Source organism: Acomys russatus, chromosome 15, assembly GCF_903995435.1.
Source record: "Acomys russatus chromosome 15, mAcoRus1.1, whole genome shotgun sequence".
Classification (NCBI taxonomy): domain Eukaryota; kingdom Metazoa; phylum Chordata; class Mammalia; order Rodentia; family Muridae; genus Acomys; species Acomys russatus.
In genome coordinates this window covers 61,315,369-61,335,515 of record NC_067151.1, presented here as the reverse complement: position 1 = coordinate 61,335,515, position 20,147 = coordinate 61,315,369, and the positions used below count along the sequence as shown (strand labels likewise).

The following is a 20,147-nucleotide window of genomic DNA, read 5'->3' as shown; positions in this document are numbered from 1 at the left end:
TTGCCTTGGATGGCATCCTGCGTCAGGCTTTGAACCCAGGACTTCTCAGTGTGGCTGGCTCAAGGGTATGTGAGCTGAGGTGGGCGACTTGCACCGGGTGGTCACGGGGAAGGATGATGCAGAGCTCCTGAGAGGCAGACGGAGGCACAGAGACAAGGGGGTGGGGGTGGGGGTTGGGGGAGCTGTAGAGGTTGGGATTCTGCCAGTGACTCCTGCCCAGGCCACTCCCAGGAAATGCAGCCGGCCAAGCTGGTAGATAAATTGGCATGCCGACACCCAAAGAAAAGGGCTAGATAGGCCCAATTAAGCAAGAGTCAGAGCCCTTGGGGGGAACCCCCCTGGGGGGCCCTCAGGGCGAGAGGGTTGGCTGTCTGCCTGGGTTGCAGTGAGTAGAAGGGCTCACAGGGTGTCAGCTGAGTGACATGCCAGCCTGGGGAATCTACCTTCTGAGTACAGGAACTAGTTCCCCAGAAGCCCTTTGCCCAGGGCCAGGAATAATCAGGGTTGTGAACCATGGGGCCAGGAGGCGCTCAGGCGCTCAGGGGCAAGAACGGAAAGGAACTTCCCTATGTGTCAGGTGAGAAATGCCAAGGTGGGCTTTTAATAGTAGGAGATCAGAGACCCAGACTGGGCCAATCCACACCCCTGTGCGGAGGGCAGGGGGAGGCTGGGAATGGGATGGAAGTGAGACTCTGAGGGCCCTTCCAGAGAGGAACTTCTGCCCCCTTGGGGCTCTCCTATTGGCCCTCAGGAAGGGTGTGGTAAGCACTGCTTACCCAGAAAGTGCCTGTTTCCCCAGAGCCATCTGGTGACAGTCTCTGTCTGACCATGGCCCTACCATCCCTGGGCCAGGACCCCTGGAGTCTCCTGGGTGGTTTTTTCTTCCAACTGTTCCTGCTGCTGTCACTGCCACCTGCTACCGGGACTAGTGGGCAGGGGCCCGTGCCCAGAGTCAAATATCATGCAGGTAAGTGTCTGGTAACTGGGAGGTACGGATGGCACTGTAGAGACAGATGGGAGGGGTTGAGGAAGGAGAAGGGTGTCCCGGAGGGAAGGGGATGAAGTGGAAAAGCATGGATGCCAGCAGGGGGCCTGGGAGAAGGGGAGAGCCCTTGAGGAACAAACTGATCTGGAAGGGAAGCAAAGGGCCACTGTTGCCTTTCTTCCAAGTCAGCAGTGACAGTGTCACTGTCGCCAAGCAGGGTACCTTCAATTCTTGCCTGCTTTCATAGCTTCAGGAATCCCCAAAGACAAAACCCATGCTAGATTGTCTGCTGATATGACACCAGGCCAGACAGTGCCCAGGAGAAAGAAGGCATCCTGGCAGCTCACCAGGGCCCAGTTTCAGTGGTGTCTTGATGAGTCTGTGGGGCTTCTGACCCTTTTAGTTTCAGGAAATGTCCCAGAGGAAGTGCTACACACACACAAATAAGGCAGTTCTGCTCATGGCTGTAGCTTGGCATCATCCTTCTGAGGGAGAATGGTAAAGGAGATGTAATTGTCAGTGGAAAGAGAGGCAACCCTGGGCAGGATGAGAGTGCAAACTCAGCAAGACTGAGCTTGAGGGGAGAAAAGCAGAGGGAGCTTTCTTCAGGTTGGGTGTGTGCAGCATTCGGGGGAGGCTAGCCCACGGGTACCTCGGTCCTAAGATTTCCTTAGGCCCGAACGGGAACAGCCAGGTTGCCTTCTGACTAATGCAGAGGCCCAGAAGGTCTCTCTGGAGCATTGCCTCCTCCTAGCTGCACTTCTCATATTCACACGTGTATAAACACACACAGACACACACACAGACACACACACACACACACACACACACACACACACGTCCCACCGCACTAGGTAGCGAACCAAACGTGCCCTGCTAACCAGTGTACTTAGCCTGTCCAGCTGGTCGTCAGGCGTGCCCACATTCATGGGGCTTAGAAATGGTAGGGGGAAGCAGCTTTTCTAGTCGCTGTGTTGCTACTGGTGAGAAATCCCTAGAGCAGCCTCTGTTGTTTGCGGTTGGGAACCCCTTCCTGTGCCTACCTGTCGGTTGGTTTCCTCTCTCATCCTGCCTCATGCTCCCCTCCACCAGGCCTGAGAGTTCATTTCAAACCTCACTTCATTTCCTGTCTGTGGCGAGCGAGCAGGGTTGCCCCACCCCCACCCCAACAGCCCCCAAGCTATCACTATCATATCTTTGCCACTCTTCTCTTCTGGGGACTCAACACACAAAGTTCAAGTGCCTGCTGTTGGGGGTGCAGGGAAAGGGGGCTGTCAATAAAGAGCAGAAGGGTCCAGCTGCCAAGACCTGCCACCCCTCCCCCACCTTGGCCCCAGGGACCAGCTGCGGTTCGCGGTTCCTCTTCATTCTCTCCTTACCGCTGCCTCCCAACAGGAGATGGGCACAGAGCCCTCAGCTTCTTCCAACAGAAAGGTCTCCGAGACTTCGACACGCTGCTCCTGAGTGGCGATGGCAACACTCTTTACGTGGGGGCTCGGGAGGCCATCTTGGCCTTGAACATCCAGAACACGGGAGCCCCAAGGCTAAGGAACACGGTGAGAAGACCAGAGGCGAGGGTCCAGCTAGGAGTGGGCACAGCAGCTGTTTTCATATGAACGGCCACCTGCCACCCTCTGAATCGGCAGTGACAGAGTCCACTGAGGCCACGGATACCGATTAACATCAGTAGCCGATACGGCTGACATGGAACTCATTGGCACAGGAAAAAAACATTGGATCAAATCAGTGGCTCGAATAATTTGAGGTGCACCCTACTCAGAGAAATCCATGATTCTTGTGTTATCATCACCCAAATGACAGAAATGTGAGGGAAAGAGGGCAGGGGAGGGAGAAGGCGCATTTCCTGGGCCCTTTTTAGTGTGTGGTCTCCTGGCCACCTGCACATAAGGGGTGTGGGTTAAAACTCCAGAGTCTTGGACAAGGAGTGTCGCTCACTGGCAGAGCACTTGTCTGGAGTGTGGAAGGCTCTGGGTGTATTATCCGCACCCCTCCTCTGCAGCTTCTCTAAGGAGTTGACAGTCTCCCCCAGGAAATCTGTGGTTTCTAACCGCTGCTGTGGATGCCGGGCACCTACCCATGGCATCTGGCTGTAACCACCAGCTGGCTGTGACACGGAGCCAGAGTGCTGTCTGGTTCTGCGACAGAGCCATGTCCAGATGAATCCTAATATTATGGAAGTTATAGTCCTAATCAAACTGGCTTTATGACCATCTGCCAGGCCACCATTCACCACTTACTTACTGGTGGTTTTAGATCGGAGCTGGGGGAGTGGGGGAGGGAGTGGCTTATATTAAAAAAAAAAAAAAAAAAACCCAAAGACCTCATTTCCTCTCATCTGTTCCTCTCAAATCACCACTTTTAGATACCCTGGCCAGCTAGTGAGAGAAAAAAGAGTGAATGTGCCTTTAAGAAGAAGAGCAGTGAGGTAAGTGCAAGTGGGGGCAGAGTGGCTACAGAACCCTGGGCTACATAAGGCCACCGGAGGGCCAGCACAGGAGGGCCTGTCCCTGTGACTATTGTCTGGATCATGGTCTGTCAAAGAGTTCCTTGGTGCTGATCTCAGCCCCTCTCTCCACTGGGAATGGGTCCTAAGGCCCCAGGAGTTTGGGGTAAATGGGAGTTTCTCTGCCTTTCCTTAGACACAATGTTTCAACTTCATTCGTGTCCTGGTCTCTTTCAACACCACCCACCTCTATGCCTGTGGGACCTTCGCCTTCAGCCCTGCTTGTACCTTCATTGTGAGTTGTCTGACGGCCCCACTTGCCCACAGCCCCCGCCGCCGCGCACACCTCTTTTCACACCCACCCCAGCTTATTCCTCAGTAGCTTTGGGAATCTCTGGTCCCTGAGGACCCTCGTGAGATTCCTAGCCCCAGACCAGTTTCCCCTCTCTGTCCCTTTTACTCCTTCCCTCATCGTGTTCCTCATCTCTCAGACGTGCGACCCTGGCATTCTGGGCTCCCAGCCTCTTCCCCCCTCTAGGAACTCCAAGATTCCTACCTGTTGCCCATCCAGAAGGACAGAGTCATGGATGGGAAGGGCCAAAGCCCCTTTGACCCCGTTCATAAGCACACAGCTATCTTGGTTGGTGAGTATGGGTCCTCTCAGGCCATCCTAAAATGTGCCTTTTCTAGCCACTCTGGGAAAAGCAAGGTATGAAAGATAGTTTTCCCGGCTGGGCGTGGTAGCGGACACCTTTAATCCTAGCACTCAGGAGGCAGAGGCAGGCAGATCTCTGTGAGTTCGAGGCCAGACTGGTCTACAGAGTGAGTCCAGGACAGTCAAGGATACACAGAGAAACCCTGTCTCAAAAACCAAAACACACACACACACACAGAGAGAGAGAGAGAGAGAGAGAGAGAGAGAGAGAGAGAGAGAGAGAGAGAGAGTTTTCCCAAAAAAAAAGGGACAGAGGGAACCAGGAACCTTGGAGAAACCAGGCTCCTCAGCCACTATCCCCTCTGAAACTGTTCCCAACGGGGTGGAAGGAAACACTGTGGGAAGATACAAGGCCCTAATGGCCTAGTAAGGCAGTAGGTGAGGCACAAGGTCCCGCCACTTGTTTGATCACTGTGCACGCCTGAATGCCTCCCCTGATGTGCTACACTGAGCTGGGTACTGAAAGGGCCACAGCAAAAGAGTCATGTGCCTCTGCCTGGACACAAACCATCACAGACCTCCCACCCCGGCTTCCTACAGGAGATGGCCTTTGCCTTTTGTACAGACTTAAAAGATAAGCAGGGACCCAGGGTGTGTGAGCACAAGACAGTCATTTTCTGGGATTGGTGTTAGAGGAAGGACAAGAAGGAAAAAAGGCTGTCCAGTGCTCAGTTCAGAAGGCTGCCCAGGCCATTGCCTGTAGGCAGAGGGGTCTAAACAGGGTACCTGTGAGCTGGCCTTTGGGGTTTTGCACGGGGGTACAGAATAGTAGGAAGGCATGTCTGAGGAGGGCAGGCAGCCTTCCCCTGATACACCTGCCTCTCATCCCTCTCCCCGGTCCCAGATGGGATGCTCTATTCTGGCACCATGAACAACTTCCTGGGCAGCGAGCCCATCCTCATGCGGACGCTGGGATCCCAGCCTGTTCTCAAGACTGACATCTTCCTACGCTGGCTGTACCGTAAGGCCCTGGTTCCCAGTCAACACAAGTTTGGGGCCCCCTCCCTGACCCCTGGGGTCTGTGATTTGCCTTAATTCACTCAACTCTCTTTGCAAAGATGAGTTAAAGTAGTCCACACAGCTGTTTGGGGTGGTGCACACGCCTTTAATCCCAGCTGTCGGGAGGCAGAGGCAGCAGCAGGTGGATCTCTGTGAAGGGAGGCCAGTTTGGTTTACACAGTGAGAGTTTCAAACCACCCAGAGCTATAGTAAGGTCCTATCTCAAGTAAAATAAAAAGGAATAAAGTACACATATGTCTCAACGGGCTGTGGGCTGGGAGGCAACATCTGTCCTTGCCCCCAAAACCCACCCACCACTGTCACCAAGGGAATGCTCAGCATCCAGATGCTCAGTCCCCTGAGGTATCTGTCCTGCCCCCCCCACCCCCCGCAGCGGATGCCTCCTTCGTGGCAGCCATCCCGTCCACCCAGGTCGTCTATTTCTTCTTCGAGGAGACAGCCAGCGAGTTTGACTTCTTTGAGGAGCTGTACACGTCCAGGGTTGCTCGAGTCTGCAAGGTCTGCCCCGCCCCCCTGCTCCCCCTCCCCCGACTCTCCCGCCCCCTCCACCCCCGGTCTGCTAGGAAGCCAATGGGAATGGGGAAGGGGTGGGAGGGGCCGGTCCACGCAAGGCCTTGACAGCGCTGGTTCCCCTAGAACGACGTGGGCGGTGAAAAGCTGCTGCAGAAGAAGTGGACCACTTTCCTGAAGGCCCAGTTGCTCTGCGCTCAGCCAGGGCAGCTGCCGTTCAACATCATTCGCCACGCGGTCCTGCTGCCCGCGGATTCCCAGGAGTCTGTTCCCCGCATCTACGCAGTCTTTACCTCCCAGTGGTGAGCAACAGGGCAGGGAAAAGGAGGGCTGCGTTGGGGATCCGAGGGAAGTGAGGAGGTCTGATACGGACCCTACTTTATACTCTGCGCTTTACATCGGGAAGGCATTTGAGCATCACCAGATCCCAGGGATCCTGCAGTCTTTCATGCATAGGGAAAAACAAAGCTCAGAGACTAACTTTATTCAGTCCCGTTCCAAAAAGGATGGAAAGAGGCTTACAGATGGCAGACACTAAAAATCAGCAAAATACGTAGCATCTGTTCTCAGCACTTGGAAGGTAAGAGGCTAAGGAGTTGGAGGCCAGGTAGGCTACACAGAGAGAGCTTGTCCCAAACAGAGTAAAACAGTGATAAAAACAAAGATAGGGGCTGGAGAGATGGCTCAGAGGTTAAGAGCACTTACTGCTCTTCCAGAGGTCCTGAGTTCAATTCCCAGCACCCACATAGTGGCTCACAACCATCCATAATGTGATATAATGCCCTCTTCTGGCCTGCAGGTGTACATGCAGGTAGAACACTGTATACATAGTAAGAAATAAATACATCTTAAAAACAAAAAACAAAGGTAGACATGGTAATGAGAAGGAAGATCAGGAGTTCAAGGACTAATTTCTCTCAAAAATGAACAAGAGCCAGGTTGGTAGAGTGCTTGCCTAGCACGTATAAAGCCTTGGGTTGGATTTCCAGCACCACGTAAGGTAGGGATGGTGGTCCCTGGGAAACAGAGGCAGGAGGGCCAGTCACTCTCAGCTGTAGTGAGGACAGCCTCCGCTACTGGACACTGCTTCAAAACAAACAGGCAAAAACCCACCCACGAGGAAAGGACATGGAAGCCAAAAGGAAAATACCAGAAGGTCGTGGAGGGTCTGTATGGCACAAATGCGATTGTAAAACTAGCCACGCGTGTAGCAGCCGCTTCCTAACGGTCAGGGCTAAAAGGGAGACCCTTATGGTTGAGAAAACAGGAACCAAGAAAGGTCCAAAGGACCCACAGCCGTGACCTGGCAACACCGTACTTAGGCACCCGACGACAGTGTGTTAGGCAGCAAATGTGTGTGGGTGGGTCTCACATCAGTCAGATGCAGAACTGAGAACCCAGGCAGTGTGTTAGAGAGTGGGAGAGACATATTGATTTGACACAGCCCAGCAGAAGAAATGACAGGGCTGTGCTTCATTCTCTGAGAGCCACAGATCCAAGGGACTCAAAGAAGGCTACATGTAAATTCAGCCGAGAGCCGGTTCTCCTACTCTTCCCGTGGGCACAGCCCCGCCTGGGCAGGATAAGCAGGGGCCACCCCAGGGCCTGTGCCCCAATTAATCCTCATTAGGAACAATCATATTTCAGATCCCTAGATGGGCTTCTAGCCAGGCCTTAGGCCAGAGCCAGGGAACTCTGTGAGGCTCTTATCATCACAAACAAGCAAACAAGCAAGAAGCCTTCAGAGGTTGGCCTGCCTCCTACCCTCCAGGCCTGCTGGGATTCCATTGAGTTCTGCTGGGGCTGGAGGGGCGAGGAAACCACAGTGGGTTCCCTCTCACTGTTTTCAGGCAGGTTGGTGGGACCAGGAGCTCAGCAGTCTGTGCCTTCTCTCTCACGGACGTCGAGCGCGTCTTTAAAGGAAAGTACAAGGAGTTGAACAAGGAAACGTCACGCTGGACCACTTATCGGGGCCCGGAGGCCAGCCCAAGGCCAGGCAGCGTGAGTACCACCCACTCCTCCCACAGCATCCCGGAGTGCATGTAAAGGCGTCGTCATGGTGTGGTAGATGCCCACACACCCAGCCCAGCTGCCCCAATGCCACAGATGGCCAATACCACCCTATATCCAGAACAGTTGTCAGGGACACATCTTTCCCAATGCTAAGTGAACACCAAAACCTGGCTATCTCACCAAAGAATTAGTAGTGCGTGGGCTGGGTGCCAACCGCAGTGTTGGACAGCTTCACCCACAGTTTGGTATTTTCAGACAGGGTCCATTGTAACCCACACTGCCCTTAAGCTTCTTACTGCTTTGCCTCCACCCCCCAAATGCTTGTCACCTGCACCGTTTTCTCGTAACTTTTGTAAAAATCTGAATTATGTGAACATATTGAGAGGATCCTATAGGCTGAGCAGAGTTGTACGTGTCTGTCATCCCAGCACTCAGGAGGAAGCAGAGGCTGGGGTTGGGGTGGGGGAGGGGAGAGGATGGGGATCAATGCAAATTCAAGGCAAGCCCAGGCTACTTGGAGAGATTCTATCTCAAAGATATCAGGAGGGGCAAATAAATACAAAATCAAAGAAGCCTATACGAGATTGGTGCTGGAACACCGCTCTCATCCAAGGCTGGCCTCACACTCACCTCCTGCCTCTGTCCCGTGGGTGGGATTACAGGCGTGCACCACCACTCCCAGCTCTCTCTTGCATGTCTCCTTTCAAACTCAAGTTCAGTGTCACAACATTGGGAACTTGAAATTTACTTTTTAAAAATTATTTATCATATATATATATATATATGAATGCTCTATTTTATGTACACCTGCATGTCAGAGGAGGCCATCAGATTCCATTTCAGATGGTTGTGAGCCACCATGTGGTCGCTGGGGATTGAATGCAGGAAGGGCCTCTGAAGAGCCGCCAGTGCTCTTAACCGCTGAACCATCTCTCCAGCCCCTGTCATAGTAATTTTGAGATTAATATCTATGACTCACTCACAGCTGAGCCACAATTACTTTTCTCTTTTATGTACCTTTTGTTTTCTTGGGGTTATCACTACCGTAATCTTTTTTGCTAGCTTTTTCTAAGCTCTTATATTCCTTTCAGTCTCTTTCTGGATCTCCTGAAGTCAGACCATTGGCTCTTTAAACAGCTTTCCAAAAAAGCCTTCAGCCTGGCCGGCTGACCTTAGGTCTGCAACACCCTGTAGCTTCCCTCCCTCCTCTTCCTGGAAGAGTCCCTTGGTCACTCTCCAGTGACAACATAGCTTCTGTTTCCTGCATGCATCCTGTGGCTTCACCTTTCTTTCTTTTTCCTCCTTTCCTTCCCTCCTCCTTTCCTCCTCTCTGTTGAGACAGGATTCTTTTCTTTTTCTTTTTTTTTTTTCTGGGTCTTTCGAGACAGGGTTTCTCTGTGTAGTCTTGGCTGTCCTGGAGTCACTTTGTAGACCACGCTGGCCTCGAACTCACAGCGATCCACCTGCCTCTGCCTCCCGAGTGCTGGGATTAAAGGTTCTTTTGGTTTTTCAAGACAAGATTTCTCTGTGTTGCCTTGGCTGTCCTGGAACTCACTTTGTAGACCAGGCTGGCTTCGAGCTTACAGAGATCCACCTGCCTCTGCCTCCAGAGTGCTGGGATTAAATGCGGGCACCACCACCTCCCGGGGGCAGTTGTATTCTTGAAAAAAAAAGCAGCACGATGTCCCAAGAGCTGCCCTGGTTCAGATGTGAAGTCCTGCGTTCCTTCGCTGCAGCCATGTGGCTTGTCTGAGTTCCCTGCACAGGGTTCCTTAGTCTCATCTGCCACTTAATTAAAAAAAAAAAAAAAAAAAAGCAAAAGATTGAAAATAAGAGCTCACTGAGATTTGCAAAAGTAGAGAAGAAAGTTATTCAAAACCAAAAGAGGGGCTGTCAGGCTGACTAGTGGGTAAAGATGCTTGCCCAGGATACACACGGTAGAGAAAGAGAAATGGTTCTCCCATCAGTTCTCTGACCTTCACTCACCCACGCCCCGCTGCTCAGGCATGAAGACATTAAGCAAACAAATGGAATAAAATTCAAAGCATAGCAGGGCGTGGTGGCACACACCTTCAGTCCCAGCACTGGGGCCCAGGCAGGTAAGATTTTGGAGATGGTGAGTGCTGAGGCCACCTTTATTCTACTCCTGCAGTTGATGGTTTGGCTAGGCATGCATGGTTTTAGAGTTGAAATTATTTCCTGCAAATTTTGCAAGGCTCGCTCTGTGACCCGTAACTTCCACAACTGTTTTGAGGATTCCTAAACTGTTTTGGATGCCTAACCCTTTGGACTCTTTCAACATTTAAATTATGTGTCTTTTTGACTGTGTGTTTGTGTGTGTGTGTGTGTGTCCAGGTCAGAGGACAGTTTACAATGTCACTTGTCTCCTTCCATTACCGACAGAGTGCAGGCTGTTGTCAGGCATCAGTCAAAGTCACCTGCTGAGCCACCTGGCCAGTCCCCTGTAGGCACAAGCTCCACACTGAGCTTGCATGGTTTGTGTTGAACTGGGTGCCCAATGGACCATTTTAGCATGAAAATTTCATTTATTTTCTTTATTTCTAAATAATTTTCTTAGCTGGGCACAGTGGTGCACACCTGTAATCTCAGCGCTCAGGGAGGCAGAGGCAGGTAGATCTCTTGAGTTCAAGTCCAGCCTGGTCTACAAATATAGAGAACAGGACAGTCAAGGCTACACAGAGAAACCCTGTCTCAAAAAAACAAAAGCAAAGAAAAAGGAAAATTTTTCTTGTACTCAGTGTCTTAGTCACTGTTCTATTGCTATGAGGAGACACCATGAGTAGGGCAGCATGTTTATTTTTAATTAATTAATTTATTTATTTTTTGGTTTTTCGAGACAGCCTTGCCTGTCCTGGACTCACTTTGTAGACCAGGCTGGCCTCGAACTCACAGTGATCTGCCTGCCTCTGCCTTCCAAGTGCTGGGATTAAAGGGCGTGCGCCACCACTGCCCAGCTCAGCCCCCTTATTTTAATTAATTAATTGTTTTTGAAAGTGGTTTTGCTGTGTAACTCAGCCTGGCTTCAAAATTGTACTTCTGTTGTCTGTCTTTCAAGTGGGGCAGTGACAGACACCTGACTCACAGTTCAGACTTCTAGTAGTGTCACAGATACTGGGTTTTTGTTTGTTTTGGTTTTTCAAGACAAACTTTCTCTTGTAGTCCTAGCTGTCCTGGAGTTGCTTTGTAGGCCAGGCTGGCCTCGAACTCATAGAGCTCCGCCTATCTCTGCCTCCCAAGTGCTGGGATTAAAGGTGTGCACCACCATGCCCTGCTGTCACAGCTATCATAAAGCTGTGTTTTTTCAGCCTGTGAGTTGCAACCCCTTTGTGTGGGTCAAATGAGCCTTTCACAGGGATCACCTAAGACAACTGGGAAGCACAGAGATTTACATTATGATCCATAATAGCAAAATTACAGTTATGACATAGCAACGAAAATTATTTATTTATTTATTTATTAGTTTTTCGAGACAGGGTCTCTCTGTGTTAGCCTTGGTTGTCCTAGACTCACTTTGTAGATCAGGCTGGCCTCAAACTCACAGCGATCCGCCTGCCTCTGCCTCCTGAGTGCTGGGATTAAAGGCATGTGCCACTATGCCCGGCTGCAACAAAAATAATTTATGGTTGGGGGTCACCACAACATGAGGAGCTGTATTAGGGTTGTAGCCTTAGGGAGGTTGAGAACCACTGTCTAAAAGGGTTTTTTGCTCTGTGTGTGTGTGTGTATGTGTACATATATTTACATTTGTGTGTGCATGTATATATGTGTGCATGAGTGCTATAGGCCAGAAATTGATGTTCTGTTTCTTCCTCATTTGTTTCATCATCTCTTTCTTTCTTTTTACTGTGTTGTCCTAGCTGGCCTAGAATTCATTATTTAAACCAGGTTGATCTTGAACTCACAGAGAGCTGCCTGCCTCTGCCTCCCACATGTTAAGACTACTATGCCCAGCTCTCCGTCTTGTTTTTTTTTTTTTTTTTTTTTTAGGCTGACCTCTCACTGACCTTGGAGCTTATTGATTGGCTGGCCAAGGAGTCCTAGTATAATCAATCCTCTTGTCTCCACCTCCCTACATGGGATTACAGGCACACACTACACGTGAATTCTATGGGGGTTCTGGGGACCCAAGCTTACATCTTTTATTTTGTACATTTATTGATTGAAACATTTCCCCAGCTCCGCCCCTCTCCCCTTTAAAGACAGGATTTCTCTGTATAGCCTTGGCTATCCTAGACTCACTTTGTAGACCAGGCTGGCCTTGAACTCACAGTGATCCTGTCTCTGCCTGTCTCTGCCTCTCGACCCTTTTAAGTCTCTTATAATTTATATTTTCTTTTAAAGATTCATTATTGTAGCCAGGCTATTTATTTTTTATGTATATGTGTGTGTGTGTGTGTTTTGGTGTGTGCCACATATATGCCGGAGCCAGTAGAGGCCAGAAGAGGGTGTTAGATTCCCTGGAGCTAGAGTTACCAGTGAGCCACGCAACACTGGTGCTGGGAACCCAAGTCTGGTTCTGAAAGAACAGCAAGAATTCTCAGTCGATGAGGAGGCACCCTGCCCCGACCCGCCCACCCCGTTTTGTTTTGCAGTTTACTTCTATGTCTTCTACGGTTGTCTAGTCTAGGACCTAGTACAGTTTCTGAGATATGCGTTACCTAGGTGTGTGTGTGTGTGTGTGTGTGTGTGTGTGTGAGAGAGAGAGAGAGAGAGAGAGAGAGAGCGAGAGAGAGAGAGAGAGAGAGAGAGAGAGAGAGACCCTGCCACTCTCGTCCTAGCTAGGGACGACCTTGAGTTCCTGATCCTTTGCTTCTTCCTCCTAAGTGCTGGCTTTGCAGGCCTGAGTCACCATCCCCAGGTCAGTGTACTTGGCAGATTAGAGTTGTCTTGGATTTGAAGATGAGCTGGCTGCTTTACTGTGATCGGTGGCCGCCTCCTCCCTTGAGATGTGTGTGGTTCCTGCCTGCCCTCTTCTTTGTGAGGTGAGGACTCCTCTAATTTTAGGGACGAGATAGCTTTTCCTCTCCCTCTCAGGAGAGAGATGGGATTTTCTGTGACATTTTCTCCTCTTTGAGTTATTTTTGTTTCCTCATAGGTGTTTATTTTATTTTTCCTCTCCTACCTTCTCTCTCCCTCATTTTCCTCTCTCTCTAGTTATTGAAAAAAAAAAAAAATAGGGCCTGGAAAGATGTCTCAGTGTTTAAAAACATTAGCTGCTCTTCTAAAGGGCACGGATTTGATCCCAGTACTCACATGGTAGCTCACAACCTTCTGTGACTCCAGTTCCAGGGGATCTGACATCCTCTAATTGTCTTCCTAGGCATCAGGCACACACAGACCAATGTATATAGGAAAACCACCCATATACTTAAAATTAAAATTAAATTAAAAAAAATACCATGTGAGGTAGGGGAGTTTGGAGACAGATCTCTCTATTATGTAGCTCTGGCTGTCCTGGAATGGGTTATGTAGACCAGGCTGGCCTCAAACTCACAGAGTCTGCCTTCCCAGTCATGGGATTAAAGGTGTATGTCACCACACCTGGTTTCCTCTTGGGTTTGTGTTTCTTTTCCTTTCGTGTGGTTCAGTTTGTCTTGTTTGCAGTTTTACCCAAAAATCTGGTGTTTCTTGGCTATGTTCTTACCTATATAGAACGTGGTGGCTCACACCTGTAATTCCAGTACTCAGGATACTGAGGCAGATTGAGAGTTCAGGGCCAGACTGGGCTACACAATGAGGCCATGTCTGGAATCTTTAAAAGTGTGGGAGAGGGGCTGGAAAGATGGCTCAGTGGTTAAGAGCAGGAGCTGCTCCTCCAAAGATCCTGAGTTCAGTTCCTAGCAACCACATGGTGGCTCATAACCATCTAGAATGAGATCTGGTGCCCTCTTCTGGCACGTAGGTATACACTGTATACATAATAAATAAATAAATCTTTTTTTACAGTTGTCTGCCTACACACCAGAAGAGGGCTCCAGATCTCATTATAGATGGCTGTGAGCCACCATGTGGTTGCTGGGAATTGAACTCAGGACCTTTGAAGGAACAGACAGTGCTCTTAACCTCTGAGCCATCTCTCCAGCTCCTAAATAAATAAATCTTTTTTTAAAAAGTGTGGGAGAGGCTAGAGAGGTGGTTCAGTGGTTAAGAGTGCTTACTGCTTTTGCAAAGGACCTGGATTGGGTTCCCAGCTTCCACCTCAGGCAGCACCAGGGGATCTGATACCTCTGGCCTCCGCAAGCACCTGACTCATCCACGCATATACACACAAAGAAAGAGTAATAAAGTGAGATATTTTAAGAATAATTTAAAGAGCCAGGCATGGTGGTGCATGCCTTTAATCCCAGCACTTGGAAGGCAGAGGCAGGCGGATCGCTGTGAGTTCAAGGCCAGCCTGGTCTACAAAGTGAGTCCAGGACAGCCAAGGCTTCACAGAGAAACCCTGTCTGGAAAAATCAAAAACTAACTAAATAAGTGAAAAATAAATAAAATAAAACAAAGTAAAAATAAAAAATTTAAAATCTCCATAGGAAGAAGCAAAAAAAAATATTTATATGTAGATATAAATGCATATGTTCTTTGCTGGCACGAAAATGAGATGTAGATGTTTACAGTTGAATTTGCGGCTCAAAGAGGTGAAGTGACTTGTGTTACTACACCTTGTGGTGATCACAATGCACAGCTTGTAGGTGACAGTTGGGACTGGCTTCAGGAAGACACTCATGGGTAGGAAGGACCGTTTTCTCCGGTTGACAGGGCCTTGAACAGACAGCGTGTCCAACACCCTCGCGTATGAGCGAGAGAAACAGGGCTCAGAATGGAAGAAGAACTCCCCCAAGTCACGCAGCAAGTTCACGCAAAACTGCCACGCCGCCCCTTTCTGTCACACCTCCATTCTGTCACTGATCTGTCACTGACTCAGTGCTGACTGTGCTGGGTCCTATGCCACGCCAGGAACCACAGACACAGTAAAGCAGGGTGCTGGCATTGATGCAGACGTGGAGGACCAGGGCAGTGAAAAACAGCTAACACAGTCCACGGGGCATGCCGGCCGTGCCCCATGCCGCTTGCTTTTCTTTCTTTGGTTTTGTTGTTGTTTTTGTTGTTTTATTATTATATTTATTATTATGTATACAGTGCTCTGTCTGCGTGTACACCTGCAGGCCAGAAGAGGGCACCAGATCACTATAGATGGTTATGAGCCAATGTGGTTGCTGGGAATTGAACTCAGGACCTCTGGAAGAACAGGCAGTGCTCTTAACCACTGAGCCATCTCTCCAGCCCCGCTTGCTTTTCATATATTAGTGTATTTCAGCCTCTCATAGAGCCCAGGAGCCCTGGCTCTGAGTTTTACCCACCGTCTTGAACAGGACTGCCCCGAGGGAGGGGGACAGAGGAGGGTAGGAAAGAGGGAGGGTGGGGTGCACCCATGTATGATCTAAGGAAAAAGTGCTAGCTGACACGGTCTGCTTCCATCTTCTTCCAGTGCTCCACGGGCCCCTCCTCTGACAAAGCCTTGACCTTCATGAAGGACCATTTTCTGATGGATGAGCACGTGGTAGGAACACCTCTGCTGGTGAAGTCCGGCGTAGAGTATACACAGCTTGCCGTGGAGCCAGCTCTTGGCCTTGACGGGAGCCGCCATGTGGTCATGTACCTGGGCACGTGTGAGTACGGGGTTCCAGAAATATGTACCCGGGATGACCAGGACAGGGATCGAACCCAGGCTGAGGCAGGAAAGCCTATGAGTTCTTCCACTTGTTCAGTTTGTTCAGTTAACAGGTGTTTAGTGTATGAGCTGCACCCCACCCCCCACCCCCACCATGGTGTTTAGTGTATGAGCTGCACCCCACCCCCCACCCCCACCATGGGGTCCGGAGACTTCAGGCAAGCACTGCACCAACTGTGTATGTCCTTAGCCCCATTGCTTTCGGACAGACAGACAGACAAGACTAAAAGGATCCAGTAGAGAGGGTGATGGGAAGATGGCAAGAGAGGAGACCCTAGGCAGGTCAAGCTGTGAAGGGAACGCAATAGGCTGGGCTGGGAGAGCCAGGGAGCTCGTGTCCACAAGCTTTTGTGTACTCTAGGAAGCAAGCAGACCAGGGTCATGAGCCAAGAATAGGGGTGGGCTCAGGAGAGAGGGGCGGGCTGCTGGGGAGTGTGGTTAGATCGCAGAGCAGATGGAGGGCATATGCTTTCCTGGGAGGAAGCCACGGGGTTCATTCACCCTCCCAGGCCCTACCAGGGGTGTGTCTCTGCTGTGCCTTGGCTGAGTGTACAGTAGGAAGAATACAGACAAAAATTCCCCAGGCTTGTGGAATGGGTGGATGAAGAGCATAAACTGTGCTGAATAAGAAAAGTGCACTATGCATTAGTTGCAGAGTAGAAAGCCAAGTAGAGGGTCTGGTGGTGCATGCCTGAAATCCCAGCACTTGGGGAGGCAGAGGCAGGCTGATCGCTCTGAGTTCTAGGCTGGCCTGGTCAACAAAGTGAGTCCAGGATAGTCAAGGCTACACAGAGAAACCCTGTCTAGAAAAAACAAAACAGACAAAAAAAAAAAAAAAAAAAAAAAAAAAAAAAGAGAGAGAGAGAGAGAGAGAGAGAGGAGAATAAAAGAAAGAAAACCAAGTAGAGCATCTGCCTTCTTTAGTGACATAGTCTCTCATTCTGTTATTCAGGCTAAGTGCCAACTTTGTAAATTATTTTATTTTATTTTTGAGACAGTGTTTCACTATGTAACCCTTGGTTGGCCTGACACTATGTAAAACAGGCTGGCCTGCAATTCATAATTCTCTTACCTCAGATTTCTAGGTGTTGGGACATTGCAACCGTTAAAAGGGTGGTCAGCCCAGGCAGTGGTGGCCCACGCCTTTAATCCCAGCACTCGGGAGGCAGAGGCAGGCAGATCACTGTGAGTTCGAGGCCAGCCTGGTCTACAAAGTGAATCCAGGACAGCCAAGGCTACACAGAGAAACCCTGTCTCGAAAAAAATTACACACACACACACAAGCACGCACGCACGCACGCATGCACAGGAGGGCTTTGGTGTTGCAGGCTCATAATCCTAATTACTTGAGAAGTTGAGGCAGGAGGATTGCACTTTAGTCCAGCCTGGGCTACCAAAAAGTAAAAAGAGGCCTGGGAATATGGCACAAGGGGAAAGCACTTGCCTAGCACAGGAGAGGTCCTGGATTTAACCCTTCCCTTCTCCCACCCCCATACTAGAAAGAAAAATAGACAAGAGGCTGGAGAGAGGCTAGGGAGAATTCAGATGCTGGGAACTCATGTAACAGCTGGGGCTGTACTGGGCACCTCTAAACGCAGCACTGAGGGTAGTGGGTGGGGCAGCCAGGCTCCCTGATGTTTATTTACTAGGCAGCCAATCTAGAGGATCAGCTAGTTCCGAGTTCAATGAGAGGGAGAGACCCTGTCTCAGTGGAGAGTGCCTGAGTTAAAGTCCTCTGCATGGATGTGTGCACACACACCTGACAGGTACATATATCATATACAAAAGGGAAGAACGCTAGCTATAAGAGCCCTCCATCCCTGGGCCACGGAGGGACCGAGTGGCCTGGATGCCCTGTGCCTGGCCTGCTTGGGGAGGCATGTGAGGGAATGTTCTATCTTGTCTCTGTCTCTGCAGCCACGGGGTCCCTGCACAAGGCTGTGGTGCCTGAGAACAGCAGTGCTTATCTCGTGGAGGAGATCCAGCTGAGCCCTGAGCCTGAGCCTGTTCGAAACCTGCAGCTGGCCCCCACCCAGGTGAGAAGAGACTGGAACAGGACACGGTCTTTTCTGTGAGGAGGACCTAGGGAGCCTGGGCCAGCGTGTCTGGGCTCCTGACATCCTCTATCTCTCCCTCCCTCCCTCCCTCCCTCTCCCTCCCCCCCTCTCCCTCCCCCACCCCCTCTCAGGGGGCTGTGTTTGCAGGCTTCTCAGAAGGCATCTGGAGAGTTCCCCGGGCCAATTGCAGTGTCTATGAGAGCTGTGTAGACTGTGTCCTCGCCAGGGACCCCCACTGTGCCTGGGATCCCGAATCAAGAATCTGCAGCCTTCTGTCTGGCTCCGCCCTGTGAGTGCTGGTCCTGGATGGTAGCTAAAGACAGTCGGCCAAGGCTGTTACTATTCTTCCCCACCCTCAAAAGGGCACCAACACGTTCACACCCAGATTTCACCCCTCAGGGTCCAGATACCAAAGGTGGCCTTCTGCAAGGCAGTTTTGAAGCTGCCCTTGTTTTCTTCTACCTGAACTCCCTAGCCTCACCTTTTCCCTGTAGTCCTCCCGTTCTCCTCCAACTTAAAAAAACAAAGATTTATTTATTTATTATTATGTATACAGTGCTCTATTTGCATGTATACCTGCCCACCAGAAGAGGGCATCAGATCTCATTATAGATGGCTGTGAGCCACCATGTGGTTGCTGGGAATTGAACTCAGGACCTCTGTAAGAGCAGACAGTGTTCTTAACCTCCGAGCCATCTCTTCTCCCACTTTTTAAGAGCTGTGTTCACCTGCTTTGTCTTCTCAGGAGTTCCTGGAAGCAGGACATGGAACGAGGCAATCCTGAGTGGGCGTGCGCCCGAGGCCCCATGGCCAGGAGCCACCGGCGTCAGAGCCCCCCTCAACTTAGTGAGTGCGGGGTTGGAGGAGGTGCCAAGGCACTAGAGGGCTTTGGGAGGGGCTGGCTTTTCTGCCCCATGGCTTCTGCAGCACCTGCCTAGGCTGAGACTTAAGTCCAGTGGTCAGGATGGCTCCGGAGCGGCCTGAGGACAGCTCAGAGAGTTCTGAGCTGGAGGCTGCATTAGGGTTCAAGTTGAGGTCAGTGTTGGTTTGGTGCCTGGGGAGGAATTAGAAATACTGGAGGCTGCCTATAACCACACCACTTTGAACAGGTCTGACCTTGGCCGATCTCAGAAGCTGCTAAGGGTTGACCTGGGTAGAAGTTAGATGGGAAATAATGGGAAAATGGGGGGGGAGGAATGGGAGGGATACAAGGGATGGATAAACATTGAGATGTAACAAGAATAAATTAATAAAAAAAAAAAAAAAAAAAAAGAAGTTAGATGGGAGAAAGACTGGGGGCTCGTTTGGGGTCTACCTTGGAGACAGAGAAAGGTTAAGCCCTGAGCTTGGGAGTTGAAATAGGATCAGAAGACAGACAGAAGGCATGGTGGTCCATACCAGTAATCCCAGACACCGGGATTGCTGAGAGTTCAAGGCCAGCCTGGACTACAGGGTGAGACCAGATGCAAGTATAGCTGCTCTCCCTCCTCCCTCCCTCGCACACCCGCACTGAATGTGTCACCTCTTTGCTACCCTTCAGTTAAAGAAGTCCTGGCAGTTCCTAACTCCATCCTGGAGCTGCCCTGCCCGCACCTGTCAGCACTGGCCTCTTACCACTGGAGTCACGGCAGAGCCAGGATCCCAGAAGCCTCTTCCACCATCTACAATGGCTCCCTCTTGCTGCTGCCTCAGGACGGTGTTGGGGGCCTCTACCAATGTGTGGCCACTGAGAATGGATACTCATACCCCGTGGTCTCCTACTGGGTAGACAGCCAGGACCAGCCCTTGGCCCTGGATCCTGAGCTGGCGGGCATTCCCCGGGAGCGTGTGCAGGTCCCACTGACCAGGGTCGGTGGTGGAGCTTCCATGGCTGCCCAGCGGTCCTACTGGCCCCATTTTCTCATCGTCACTGTCCTGTTGGCCATCGTGCTCTTAGGGGTGCTCACTGTGCTCCTAGCTTCCCCGCTGGGAGCGCTTCGGGCTCGCGGCAAGGTTCAGGGCTGTGGGACTCTGCCCACCTTGGAAAAGGCCCCCTTAAGCAGGGAGCAACACCTTCAGCCCTCCAAGGACCACAGGACCTCTGCCAGTGACGTAGATGCTGATAACAACCATCTGGGCCCTGAAGTGGCTTAACCTGAGAACACAGATAGGGAGTTGAGCAGAGCAAGCCACTCGCCATGTTGGCTGGGCCCAGGTACAGTGCCATTCTGACCAGGGTGGGAGACGCTCCTGCTACTGTGTGTGTTACCTACAGCACCCAGTGGGGTCTCCCCCCTCAGAACTCTCTTCTGCAAGGGCATGCGCTGTCTCCACACCTTGCACCCGTGCCATGACAGGAAGAAGCAGACAGGAGTCTTCAGTTTTGATCAACCCCAAGAGCCATCCTACAGTGTACCTACTCCAGGAGACCCTGAAAGGTGTGGCTTATCCAGGGTTCTGTGGTGACCAGCCCAAGCACCCGAGCAAGCTGGGGCTATTCCTGCAAACACCAGCCTGAAAGCTGCCACTCCGGAACCAGCTGTTGCTTTGAACACCAGCCCTCCCTTCTCCCAAGGTCTCCAAGATTCTTTAGGGAGTTGGCCCCTTGTGCTTCCCTTCCCAGTCACGCCCTACTGTTCGGGAAGTCTGTTCTG

At 50.9% G+C, this 20,147-nt stretch overlaps 1 protein-coding gene across 2 annotated transcripts; it reads left to right on the top strand.

Moving 5' to 3' along the window:
- The first annotated feature begins 367 nt into the window (after window positions 1-367).
- Sema4a (semaphorin 4A) lies at window positions 368-19,671 on the top strand. Of its 2 annotated transcripts, XM_051157471.1 has the most exons (15): window positions 368-577; window positions 800-967; window positions 2,381-2,541; window positions 3,369-3,431; window positions 3,646-3,744; window positions 3,988-4,093; window positions 5,009-5,125; window positions 5,558-5,682; window positions 5,821-5,996; window positions 7,545-7,695; window positions 15,215-15,395; window positions 17,375-17,493; window positions 17,646-17,803; window positions 18,260-18,360; window positions 19,055-19,671. In XM_051157471.1, exons 1-15 carry the CDS (start codon window positions 514-516, stop codon window positions 19,645-19,647), a joined length of 2,382 nt encoding a protein of 793 aa, XP_051013428.1. In that variant the 5' UTR covers window positions 368-513; the 3' UTR covers window positions 19,648-19,671. The 2 variants fall into 2 exon arrangements, with proteins under 2 accessions (XP_051013428.1, XP_051013427.1); XM_051157470.1 differs by lacking the exons at window positions 368-577; window positions 800-967; window positions 2,381-2,541 and having other exon boundaries at window positions 3,386-3,431; window positions 3,971-4,093.
- Window positions 19,672-20,147: the final 476 nt, after the last annotated feature.

Bases quoted from the DNA above. Each gene is read 5' to 3' on its own strand.
- Sema4a (XM_051157471.1), top strand. From the start codon at position 514: ATGGGGCCAGGAGGCGCTCAGGCGCTCAGGGGCAAGAACGGAAAGGAA. The intron at 968-2,380 runs GTAAGTGTCTGG...GCCTCCCAACAG, and splicing joins CAGAGTCAAATATCATGCAG to GAGATGGGCACAGAGCCCTC. The intron at 3,745-3,987 runs GTGAGTTGTCTG...TCCCCCCTCTAG, and splicing joins GCCCTGCTTGTACCTTCATT to GAACTCCAAGATTCCTACCT.